Source organism: Lycorma delicatula, chromosome 7 (assembly GCF_047948215.1).
Source record: "Lycorma delicatula isolate Av1 chromosome 7, ASM4794821v1, whole genome shotgun sequence".
NCBI lineage: Eukaryota > Metazoa > Arthropoda > Insecta > Hemiptera > Fulgoridae > Lycorma > Lycorma delicatula.
The window spans coordinates 89,982,259-89,995,976 of NC_134461.1; the positions used below are offsets into that span (position 1 = coordinate 89,982,259).

The window sequence follows — 13,718 nt, forward strand, 5'->3', positions numbered from 1 at the left end:
CAGTCGTGAGAAAAAGGTAACAATCACTGCCTAAAAGCGGTTAGCCAGACTACAACTGGTGGGGAGATGACCAGACTTACCTTACACAGTTTGTCTAACAATATTCAGGGCTGGTCATTGGACAAAGTTTTATGTTCACCTCAATATAAACACCTGTCACAAGAAAACATGTGCTTACAACTGAAGAACATAAACATTCACCATTTAAAATACAAATGCTGAAGCTTACCGAGAAATTATGCAACAATTTATTAACTTATGAACAACAGTGAGAGCTGCTTCCAATATGTTAATCCAACTAGTCATACTCTTGGCTCTATTATGCAGATGTTAAATTGAATGAGCATTTGGAGAAAAATTATTTTTACCAAGACAACAAAATTTCTTGATAATATTAGTCCAGATTTCTTTTGGTGGAAATACTTAACCCTTCAACACATGTGTTCAGTCATATATTCCTACTACAACCATATTTGAATACGGTAAAACAGCTGCTTTACTTTACACACCATTTTAAGTTCCTTCATTTATATAAATAAAAATGTAAATGTTCGTTTGTTCAAAATCTTAAATCTCCGAAAGTTCTTCACAAATTGCTTTGAAATTTTGACATAACGTTGCATTCGAATACGCGCATGTTTTTGTATACCTACTATTTATATACCTAAGATGTCACACCTGTGACGGGTAAAAACAGGCTTTGTTTTAAAAACAGCGCTATCTGTTGGATGTAAAAGCAACACAAGTTATACTAAATATTTTTACGATTCCATTTCAGTGTTTCCGATATGTGTGTTCGCTATAGACTAAAAAACTACTGGACCGATTTACGAGCGGGGAAAAGGGATAAAGGGAAAAATCGTAAAAGGAAAATAGGTAAAAATCGGAAAAGAGAAAAATCGAAAAAAGTAAAAGGAAAGAGGGGGGAAATGTAAAAAAGAAAAGGGAAAAACAGGGAAAAGGAAATGGAAAGATGAAGGGGAGAGGGAAATAATGGAAAGAGAATGGAGGGAGGAAATGGAAAGGAGGAGAAATTGGGAATGGAAATGGGAAAGTGGGGGAAAGGGAAGGGAATATGGTAAAAATGAAAATGGGAAAAGGAAAATGTGAAAAAAGGGAAAAGGGAAAGGTTCAATTTTGTTCTACAATGTTCATTTTGTTAATGTTTTATCAAACTTTCAATTGTGTTCATTTAATCTTAAGATATATATATATATATATATATATATATATAAATATATATTCAAATCTACCAATAGCGAAGCATTGCCGGTATTAAAAAACCTGATGTATTTTAATTCTATATGTGTGGAGCATAACTTTACTCAGAGAAATGCAAGTATTTGCCATGAAGTATAGAACTTTACTGAGAGCATTTATTTTTAACAATCCTACAAAACCAAGTAAAATAATAAAGGTTTACTGCTAAAGATTTTTTAAATTCGACATCAGAAATGAAATTTTAATATAGAAATATATTTAAAAAATATTAATAAACAATAAAATATTAATAAACAATAATATTTATGTGTGATAAAGTATGCTATGTAAAACAGCTGTTGAATATAATAAACATTTAGATAACATTTTTCCATTGTTTGAATTTGTAAATACATTCAAGCTATAGAATGTGTGCTCAATATGTAATATTTGTTTGCACAACTTGTCACAATACAGATAATTTTTTCTCTAATCTCTCTTGAGTTAGATATATTTTATTGTATAACTTTAATATATATATTATATGTAAGAAAAACACCTCTCATAAACAGTACCTGTTATAGTTGTAATAAAAGAAAACAAACATTGTTATATGCAGTATTTTATAGATATAGAAATTGGCAATTTTCAGTAACACAAACACTTTTAATTAATTTATATAAGTTTTGCCAGTGGAGTGGTAGTATTTTTTTATTTCTGCCTTTCACCCAGAGGTTCCATCTGCTCACATTCCGGTAAGGTATGGCATATTATCACATGCTACAAAAATTCATTCATCCATCACAGTAAAAGTTACTGGGCGTCAGCCTATTGTTGCTGTAGAAATAAACAAGTATGTTTATTTCGTTTGTAGCATATTTCCCGTACTCCTGCAGGCCGTAGTACATGACTATTTTTCTAACTGTATGGCTCTGTCTAAGTATGCGCACCTAGTTGTAGAAAAATCAGTCACCAGGGGAAGCCCGCAGGGTTCCGTTCTCGATCCCTTGCTGTGGAACCTGGTATTCGACGGATTTCTGGGATTCACATTTCCAGAAGGGATCATTTATTATATATATATAAAACACAGAGAGATATTTTAGCAAACTTAATGTGTATTTTCTGAAAACTGCTAATATACAGAATATCTAACGAAGGAATGAAAAGAATTTCAGGACATGTTCTACATGAGAAAACACAGAAAAAAGACATAATAGTATAGATTAGGAAATGCTTTATTTTCAAAAGCGTTGATTTCACTTTCAAGGAAAAATGAAACCATACCAAAATTCTTGTAACTTAAATTAAGGAATAAATGGTTTCACATAGGTGTTTTGGCTGGACAACTTCAATAAAGCACATCCCAGAAATTTATTACACGTATTTTTTTAGAAAATTTTCTGAAACACAAAAGATTGATTTCATAAAAAACAAGTTTATTTTGGCGTTTAATAACTTCATTAAATTTCCAGTAAAAAAATAAATTTAATAAAATCTGTACGTAATTTAATTCTGAGAGAATCAATAATAACATCAACTGACTAAAATGAGAAAGAAATTTTACTTTCATTAAAAAATTTGATATGGACACCACATGACTTCCTTGTATGCCTATTAAATTACATATATTTTTTATTACATTTTTTTTTTGTTTTTGAATTATTATTTACTGTAAATTTTTTTTACAATCAGAGGTTAATAATTATTAATAAATCAATATATTTAAATTAAAAAAAAAAGTTAGAAAAAAAAAAAGGAAATGAAGTTGGATTCCAACCGATGTGCCTCCCCTTATAACAACCAAATATTTCATTAATTAAAATTTTATTGTGCTATAATCCTGGAACCAATGAAAAGTACCACTGGTACATCATTGAAAAGCTCTCAATGAGGGCTAATTACTGCAGTTAAAAAAGTCTAAAACCCAAATTTTATTTAAATTTTGGTTTTTTTGGACACTTTTTGTACAGTCGATGACAATCAAAAGGGGAGGTGCACAGCTAGATTTTGCAACAGTTCTAAATCCAAAATTTCAACATTCTATTGTTAATCGTTTTTGTTATACGAGATACTTATGTGCATAAATTAGTCAAAATAGATATTTCCGATGAAATCTGAAAACGGAAATTTTTTGCAATTACAATATGTAGAAGGACCCATCGACCCATCATCAGTCTCTTGTCGGTAATCGGCAAGTTGCTTGAAAGGCTGGTTGTGGAACGGCTCCGGGAAAACATCGATATGAACGATTTTCTAAATCGAGACCAATACGGCTTCATGAAAGGAGTTGGCACGAGGATTGCATCTTAAATGCTCTTGCCGAGGTGGAAGGCGCCGACTGTAAACATGTTTTGGCAATTTTTATTGACATAAAGTAGCATTTCCTTCCACGTGTTGGAGTTCTGTCCTCTATGAGTTGGAACGCCGCAACATTCCCGTACTCCTGCAGGCCGTAGTACGTGACTATTTTTCTAACTGTATGGCTCTGTCTAAGTATGCGCACCTAGTTGTAGAAAAATCAGTCATCAGGGGAAGCCCGCAGGGTTCCGTTCTCGATCCCTTGCTGTGGAACCTGGTATTCGACGGATTTCTGGGATTCACATTTCCAGAAGGGATCACCGCCCAGGCTTTCGCGGATGACTGCCTCCTGTTAGTTCGTGATAATTTACGACCTCAGCTAGAAGACCGGGCGCAAGCGGCTTTGTCAACCGCAGAGGGCTGGATGGACATGTAAAATTTAAAGATTTCTGTGATGAACTCTAACTCGGCTGATTACGCAGCCGAGTTAGAATTCACAAGTACCTAGGTGTTTTGTTTAATGAAAAGTTGCTATTTAGCAACCACATTAGGCAAGTAGCGGCGGACGCCGTCTCTGTGATGCACAAGCTTAGGAGGATTGCTCGGAAGGATTACGGGCTTTCGGGCCGTCATTTGTACACGGTGTAGCGAAGTGCCTTCGAAAGTGTGACCTCTTATGCTGCGTCCGTTTGGGCGCATAGGTTTGGAAATAAATCGAACACTTATTCAAAATTTAAGGAGTGCCCAGCGCGGAGCCTTAATCGTATGCACTGGTGTGTTTAAAACAACCTCCTACTAGGCTACCACCGTATTAGGAAAGGCTCTCCCAATCGATTTAGTGGTGAAAGTTCGGGCGGCCGTGTGGAAATTGCGAAGGGCCGGGAGGCCGAGGTATTTGGGATGCTGTTTCGAGCCGGGCCTATGCCGGAGCGGAACGGTGATCGCAATGGACTGGTTCAAAATTTCGAACAGTTGCCCATCTCCCGCCTGCGGAGGAGGCTTTACAGCCTCGCGATGGAAGCATGGCAGCAAGAATGGCACTCCACGACTAAGGGTAGGTCCTTGTATAGATTTATACAGACTTTGGGGTATGGTAAACCTCTAGTTCGTTTTTAAGGGCAACGGGAGCCCAAGTGCTCTCCAACCATATGAATTTGAACCAATATTTGTTTCGGTTCCACCTGGCAGCTGATGAGCTGTGCATCTGCGAGGAGGTCCAATCGAACAAACACATAATGTTCAACTGCCCAGCTCTTGGGGGGGGCCAGAACTCAGGCCACCCTGGAACTTAGACGTCAAGGGAAAAATTGGCCACTCATAAGCGGCGAGTCAATGTGGCGTGAGCCGCACTGTCGGACCGTGTGGGAGTTCCTTGATGCCGTTGCTTTGTTCAATCGGCAACTGTAATTTAAGTGATATAAGACTCCTACTGCTTGCTATAGGAAGCTACCCTCGATAAATGGCTGGCCATAGGTCAGATATAGCTCCAAGAACCTACCCATTAGTAATATATGACATATGAGTGATGGGACACGCAAGCTAGTGGGGTAGGGCACCACGCTTATTCCGCTCACGCAGTTAGGTAAGCTCTAGGAGCTAATTAGGATATTGGTCGCTAAACAGTTTTTAGGAACAGTAGCCGTTTGTGAAACGGACATTCCGTCTTATGGTTTAGGGTGACCGAATGGGATGGCGGAGAAATGCCAGAAAAACCAAACATGTACAAAGTAAAAAAGGCAAAAAATCTAAAGAATCATTTTAATGTTGAAAAATAACTAGAAACAAAATCACTTATCAAAAATAAATAAAAAGAAAAATTAAATTAGATGATAGTTTAATAGCATTATTTAAATTTCATTGAATTATGTTAAATGATTAAGAATTAAAAATTAATTTTTTTGTAAATATTTCTGAAAACCAATTGAGAAATTTTTTATTTTGCAAGATGGCGTATTAAGTGGACCAAAGTTAAAATTCACGTACTGCATTTGAATAGTTTTGTGCGACACCAAAATTGGAGAAAATTACAGTTAAAGTATTATCTCGTAAACATGGCTTTTCAGCTTTCAAATGAATATCTAGAAAGATAAAAACTTCTAAAATCAGTTACATATAACTGGTTCTTTTCAGTCATTTTTATTTTCTGTTGAACATCAAAAATAATGTAAAGAAGAAAAGTAATAAGAAATTCAGCAGGTTCAATGTGGTTTAGTGAAATGTCTTATAAGCTGTAATGTGAAAAATAATGTGTTTCCAGATCTATGCTTACTCAAGTCAGTCAAATATACCAGAGATGAGATGAATGAAATGATAAGGAGAAAAGATACCAAGTTAATGCATTCAGTTTCAAGAAACAGAACCTGAGATAGGAAATCTAGTGAGCAACACACTAACCAGATCTACATCCTGACCTCCCATAGGGGAAGATCCCCGCCGCCACCCCCTTCATTCCCAGAAACCTGAAACCTTATCTTTTGACATATTCCACTCCACCTTGGCCAGGATGCCACCGATGCAAATGCCACAAGTGACATTTCCATCAGTGTACTACTATTTTTTATTTCTTGTCTTCAGTCACTTGACTGGTTTAATGCAATTCTCCAAGATTCCCTATCTAGTGCTAGTCGTTTCATTTTGGTGTACCCCCTACATCCCTAACAATTTCTTTCACATATTCCAAACGTTGCCTGCCGGCACAATTTTTCCCTTCTACCTGCTCTCCAATATTAAAGCGACTATTCCAGGATGACTTAGTATGTGGCCTATAAGTCTGTCTCTTCTTTTAACTATATATTTCCAAATGCTTCTTCATTGATTTTCCACAACACCTCTTCATTTGTCACTTTATCCACCCATCTAATTTTTAACAGTCTCCTATAGCACTACATTTCAAAAGCTTCTAATCTTTTCTTCTCAGGTACTCCAATCGTCCAAGTGAAACTTGGACGATCTACTATTCATTCCTTCTACTATTAATCTGAGGCATAAAATTGCTTCCCTTGTCCCTAAACTTTTCTGAAACCAAATTGGTCTTCTCCTAACACTTCTACTCTCCTCTCAATTCTTCTGTACAGAATTCTAGTTAAGATTTTTTATTCATGACTAGTTAAGCTAATTGTTCTGTATTCTTCAAATTTATAGGCTATTGCTTTCTTTGGTATCATGACTATAAAACTCTTTTTGAAGTCTGACGGAACTTCCCCTTTTTCATAAATATTACACACCTTTATTTAATACATTATTAGATTTCAATTTATGTACCCCAAAATTTTCCTTAACTTTCCTGTATGCTCTGTCTATTTTACCAATGTTCATTTCTCTTTCCACTTCTGAACACTTTTCTTTAATCCACTCTTCTTTCATGTTTGCACTTCCTGTTTGTAGTATTTCTTAATTGTCGAAAGTTCCTTTTACTTTCTTTATCACTAACATTCTTATATTTTCTACGTTGATCCATCAGCTGCAATATATCATCTGAAATCCAAGGTTTACTACCAGTTCTCTTTGTTCCACCTAAGTTCACTTCTGCTGATTTAAGAATTTCCTTTTTAACATTCTCCAATTCTTCTTCTACATTTTCTACCTTATCTTTTTTACTCAGACCTCTTGCAATGTCCTCTTCAAAAATCTTCTTTACTTCCTCTTCCTCAAGCTTCTCTAAATTCCAACGATTCATCTGACAGCTTTTTTCAGGTTTTTAAACTCCAATCTATATTTCATTCACTAAATTACGATTGCTATCAATGTCTGCTCCAGGGTAAGTTTTGCAGTCGACGAGTTGATTTCTAAATCTTTGCTTAACTATGATATAATCTATCTGATACCTTGCAGTATCGCCTGGCTTTTTCCATGTGTATCTTCTTCTATGATTTTTAAAGTGGGTGTTGGCAATTATTAAATTATACTTTGTGCAAAACTCTATAAGTCGGTCCCCTCTTTCCTTCCTTTTGCCCAGCCCGTAATCACCCACTATATTTCCTTCCTTGCCTTTCCCAATGCTTGCATTCTAATCTCCAACTATTATTAAATTTTCATCTCCTTTTATGTGTTTAATTGCTTCGTCAATTTCTTCGTATACACACTCTACCTCATCATCATCATCATGGGCACCTGTAGGCATAGATGTTAACAATCGTTGTCAGATTAGGTTTTGATTTTATCCTTATTAAAATGACTCTATCGCTATGCATTTTGAAATACTCTACTCTCTTTCCTATCTTCTTGTTCATTAAGAAACCTACGCCTGCCTGCCCATTATTTGACCAAAAGTCGATTTCCTCTTCCCACCAAACCTCGCTAATTCCTACTACATCTACATTTATCCTATCCATTTCCCTCTTTAAATTTTCTAACCTTTTTTTAGACTTCTTACATTCCACACTCCGACTCGTGGAATGTTATTTTTTAATTTTCTGGTGACCCCTTCCTTAGTAGTCCCCACCCGGAGATCCGAACGGGGGACTAGTTTACCTCCGGAATATTTTACCAAGGAAGGCACCTCCATCATTGCTATATGAAAATGCAGAGAGCTACATTTTCTTGGAAAAAAAAACAGCTGTAGTTTTCCATTGCTTTCAGCTGCGCAGTACTCAGAGAACTGAATGATGTTGATATGGCCAACTACTGAAAGAGCTGCTGCCCTCTTTCAGGAATCATTCCTTAGTCTGGCTCTCAACAGATACCTCTCTGATATGGTTGCACCTTCGATCCAGCTACTCTGTATCACTGAGCACTCAAGCCCCCTCACCAACGGCAAGGTCTCATGATTCATAGAGGGAGACTACTATTTAATGAACTCAAAACAAAACACATCTCACAGAGTCAAGACTGAAAGGCTCTAACTAAACAAAGTAATTGAACTACCTACCCGAAGAAGGTAAAAGTGAGTTGAACACACAACCAGATCTTCACCAGCAGCGTAGCCACTTTGATCAACTGACTTAGTTTTAAGGTACGCTACTTATTTTAGCCTACACTCTCTTAAAATTAGTGTTGGCCATTGTGAATGATTGTATTGACCAAAGTTTCCATGTTGTAAATAAACACAGTAACTAAATAATATGTTAGTTACAAACAATTTTATAAAATAATGTTATAAACTTTAGTGTTATTTTTTTATAAAATATATTAATTACAAACATATTCATAAAATAAACAATTAAAAGAACTATTTTAAAAGTCATAAATGAATAAAGAAAATTATTCTAGTTACATTATACCTTTACCAACAAGTTACACACAAGCTAAACATGTGGCAAGCATGTTAATAACTTCCTTCATACAATGATCAAATTTTTTAACATTTCTTCTTATTTCCAGATCTTTTCCTGTTTATTTTATTTCATTACTAAAATGTATATTTAAAAGATCAATAATTAAATTAAAGAACAAAAAGCAAAGTATTTTTTAAACTTAATTTGATTATACACCCAGGTGACGTGTGTAAAATATTCAAAAAATATCTTTTAAATTGTCTAATTTTAATTTATTCTCATCATTTTCTATTTTGAGCATTTTTGAAACAGGGGTTTATTTCCAGTTATTGGATATATTTCAAATAACAGCTTTACTGAGATTATTTTAAAAAAATTATAACTGAAAAATATACATTGAAATGTTTTTCATAACATTATGCATGAAAATTGTAAAACAAAATTTAATAAAAGGATCAGTCAAATATAAGCAGGATTTTTGTCTTCATGGCTCGCAAATTTATATTAATGGTTGGAGATGTGATGAGGGGATGTACGCTCCTGCTGCTTTGGCATTTGCATCTCTCTGGTCAGCAGCATTGTCAGTAGTGCAACATATTGTCATGAGATTTTTCATAGATTAGAACTGAAATCTTATAAATGAATTAATATGAATCACTGAATATCTTCACAATTACTCTTACAAATGAAGTTACTTCTACCCATGATGGTATTAACAACACCTGAAATTCTTATCAGTAATCAGAAGGGAACCCACATGTTCTGTGGGTAAAATTTTCATCAACTAGTTAATTGATGATTCTTTCATACACAGTTATCTAGAATTTTTTTGTCTACTGGAAAATCTCCCACTGAACGAAAGTATTTTCACCAATATGGAACCCCCCCAGATTCCACTCATCATGTAACAGAACTCGTAACGTCAACATTTTGCTGGTAAATGGATTGGTTGCGGAGAACCTGTTAATCGACTACCAGTGTCTCCTCAGCTCATTTCATTAGATAACAGCTAATAAGAATGGTTGAAGAATGAGATTTATAAACTCAGTAAATACAGGTGATGAACAAAATGCTCAAATTTGAAGTACTAATGGTCTCATTAAGGAACATTTTGTTGTGAGACAAGCAATACAAAATTTTCAGAAATGAGTTACTACTAACATCAAGTTTAATGGTGGAATTTTTCAGTCTAATGGTAAGTTTGTTTTAGTATCTTCAAGGGTATCCAATTGTTGCTAGCTTGAATTTAATCACTTTTTTTACTCTATTATAACAATTTCTGCCATTATGCTTTTAATTAAAGTCATCTCAGACTAGTATTTGTTTTTTTTGAGCTTTATTCTCATCAAAATTTGTAAGAAAGTTTTATTTATTAATTGACATTTAATAAAGTTATTTACTTACGCCAAATCTAAAAAAATTATGGTTTATTTTTTTATTTTTTTTAGTTTTATGTAACTTATCTAAAATCGAGTTCTAGGAACCATTTTTTATCATTTTCAGGTTTATAATCAGTAATTCACAATACATTAGATTTTACCATAATTGCTGTCCAAAAAAATTTCAGTACTACATTATTCTACTTTTGGAGAAAATATCAGGATGAATCTTTCAGCGGCCTAACTTGAAAAAAAAAAAATTTCCAAATCTAGAGTTTATATAACCTTGTGTAGAGATTTATGTAAGCATCTGTTTTAAGGGTAGTTGCTGTGATCAGAAGGGAACTCACATGCTTGTATGGATAAAATTTTCACCAAGTAGTTAAGTGATCATTTCATACACCTAGTTATCCACTGGAAAATTTCCCACAGAATGTATTTTCATCACTATGGAACCCCAACATTCTAGTGATCATGTAATTTGATGAGTAGAAAAATACTCTTAATTTATAAAATACTGCATATTACAATGAGTTTGTTACATTTAATTAAAAGTTTAATACTGTTAATGAGAGGTATTTTTCCTCAATAATTTTCCAGCAGAGAAATCTTTCCATTATCTTATTACTAGTCTCAGTAGTTTCCCAGAATTTTTAAAATATATTTTTTTATTATTATAACAAAAAAAGGTCAGCAAGTTGCTTAACTTATACAATTCTGGCTGCCAAGGACTTCATCATCAACAGAGTACTACTTAAAATTAAAAACAATATATATGATTATACTGATGTAACTTTAGATGTCAACTGCACTGTTAAAGTAAACGGAGGGGGTTGTGTGGCAACCGGCAATGTCACAAGGCAAGTTTTCTTTTCTCTCAGGGGGAATTGAGATGCACTGTTAAAGTTTATATGATGCTACATAATTCTATGATTACTGACTAAAAAGTGCAGTTACACTTTCAGTAACAAAAAATGCTAGACGATAGTAGAAAAAATCCAGTATTTTTTATGGTAGATCAGAAAACAGTAAAATCAAAGTAATACCTGCATAAGACATCCCAACCCCATAGGGAAAGACATCCAACTTGTAGCAATTCCGGTCGCCATACCAAGCCCTCCATTCCTAGCCCCTAGCTCTGAATAGCTTTACCATAGATCGTCTTCAAACCCTCTAACTGACCACATCTCACAGTCACTAGCCAGGCCTCAGTTGGGATGCCACTGATGTAAATGCCTCGGCAGACATTTGCATCAGTAAAAATTAATATCTCATCCAATGCTTTAGGCTTCCTTTGGACAACTTCACTTTTCCTATCCTACAGTATTACCCATTGAACTAGCTAACTGAATTTGCAGAAGCAAGAACCGTGCACCTAGCCCAATAGCAAATCTGCTGAGAGACAACTCAACGTCACATAATAATTATCTCTGATAAAAGGAGAAACAGATAGCAATTTTTAATTAAGTCAGCCATATGCTTTTTGTGAGTACACAAGGCCCACACACTTTTTAGACTATATTTTAAAAGTAAATCTTTTGAAAATATGCTAAATTTAACACCAAGGCAATGGAAGCTGTTCAAAAACGATTGTTTAAAACATCAGGTACTTTTGTGAAAGTGGATTAATTTAAGACAAAAAGGAACCGAAGATCCAGAACAGACCATAACAACAGCGCCAAGGGAAATATAAAAGAATAGTTACTACAATCATTAAATAGCTCCAACTATATCACATAATTTATTTTCCAACAGTCTCATTAATGGTTCAATGACCTTCACTCCCTTTTATTCTCCATTAATCTTACAATTTCAACATATTTATTATAACTGACATATTTTGTGTTTTGCTTTGTTTTAGCATTTTGTTTTCTTCTATGGTTTTGATTCTTCAACGCAAAATAATTTATCAGTTATGTACTGCTCCCAAATGCTTTGATTTCCAAACAAATTTTGTAACGGACAGGCACATGCTGTTATTTTTAATAAAGTAAGTATATATTTAGCAGCATCATTTAAATTTAAGACAACCATTTACTTCATAATCAATACTGAAATATACTGGTCAGTCTTCCATTTGTAATTTATTAATATTCACTTTATTTTAAATTAACTATTTGGTTAAATCTAATATATACTTAAAAATCATTGCAATCCATTGGTGATGATGCAAACAAAGCCAACTGTTGTGTACTAGTTCATTTCCAAAAAAGAAGAAAATAAAACTGAATAATAATTGAATCGTAAGCCAGGTGTAAGAAAAAATGTACCTCCCCATGTACTAATACATAAATTCTGCTGATGAATTAATGGTTCAAAGAATTAATAAATTGAATGTTATTTATTATCATCCATACCACCAAAATTTCTTGTAATAATAGTAACTCATTTAATTCAATAGAAGCTATAATTTTCAACAAAATATAGAATGCATACTGATTAGATATAAAATAAGAAAATATATTAAGTTGTTCAAATACATATACTCACATTAATATTTTTATCTTGGCTAATAATAAAAAAAGGGCCAGAAGCCAGTTCTTCATATGTCAGCGAATCATCATTCATTAATATTGAAGTTAAACCAAATGAAAACCCCAGATCAGTTTTTCCTGAGGTAAACATCTTATAAATCTTATACTTTACTTTATCAAAGATGCTAGGGTCACTATGTGACAAAGACAGTACACAAAGTACTATTAAAATTAAGAATATTTTTTTCATGGTTATATTTCTCTTCTCGACAATAAATGTAGTAAAATCTAATCAAAAAGAACATCACTAAGCAATGTTTAAAAACAAAAACATATGGTTTTCTGTTTATGTTGTTTTATTTATTTTTTTACATAACTGTGTGCTTTTTTCTTGATTGTGCAATGCATGACATAAGTTTTAATTATTCATTAAGTTTGTTTAAAATATTTAGTAATAAAACAATGTAAAGAACATTATATTTATTTAAAAAATTGAGTTGGTACAGTCATTTTGAAAACAGAATAATACAGGCGTAGTACAAGATTTTATTATGGAAACATTATGTTCATGAATAATTAATTGTCTTTTATAATCTCACAGTAAAAAATGAAAATACCAATGTAATTAATTAATAAAATAATCACAAAGACTATTTAAAATGCATAGTTTAAATTAAAATATGAAACAAACTCCTCAGACATGGATGATTCTTTAATAAAGAAACATAAATAAAGTCAAACATAATTGGAAATGCATTCCCACATAATGCAGAAAACTTTAAAATGACAGTAAATTACATTAAAAGAATAGGTTGGTGGTTATTAAGAAATAATACTTGAAAAACTCAACAAAATATAACTACAAAAATAATATTTAAAAATAAAACTGCTCAAAAAAATGCATAAGAAATTAGGACAGTATGGGATGATAACAAAAGTGAAAAAATTATAATTTTCTTAATGAAAGAACATTGCAATATCACCTACAAGTCACATAAAAAACTTTAGATAATCAGGCACTGTAGACATTAATCTATTAATGTTTGGTTAAGAGATTATTTAAAATTGTAGACAAAATTAATAAAACAATATATTACAAATTAGAATAGGAAACAATGCATTACTGTAAATTTAAACTGTCTAATGATCACTAT

The 13,718-nt window shown here is 33.2% G+C and overlaps 1 protein-coding gene across 1 annotated transcript in view; it reads right to left on the bottom strand.

Moving 5' to 3' along the window:
- LOC142327998 (uncharacterized) overlaps nucleotides 1-12,865 on the bottom strand; it is a 38,942-nt gene extending 26,077 nt beyond the window's left edge. The window contains exon 1 of the mRNA XM_075371429.1: nucleotides 12,581-12,865. Within this exon, the coding sequence (XP_075227544.1) occupies nucleotides 12,581-12,814 (234 nt within the window). The 5' untranslated portion in view covers nucleotides 12,815-12,865. The remainder of the gene's footprint in view (nucleotides 1-12,580) is intronic.
- Nucleotides 12,866-13,718: the final 853 nt, after the last annotated feature.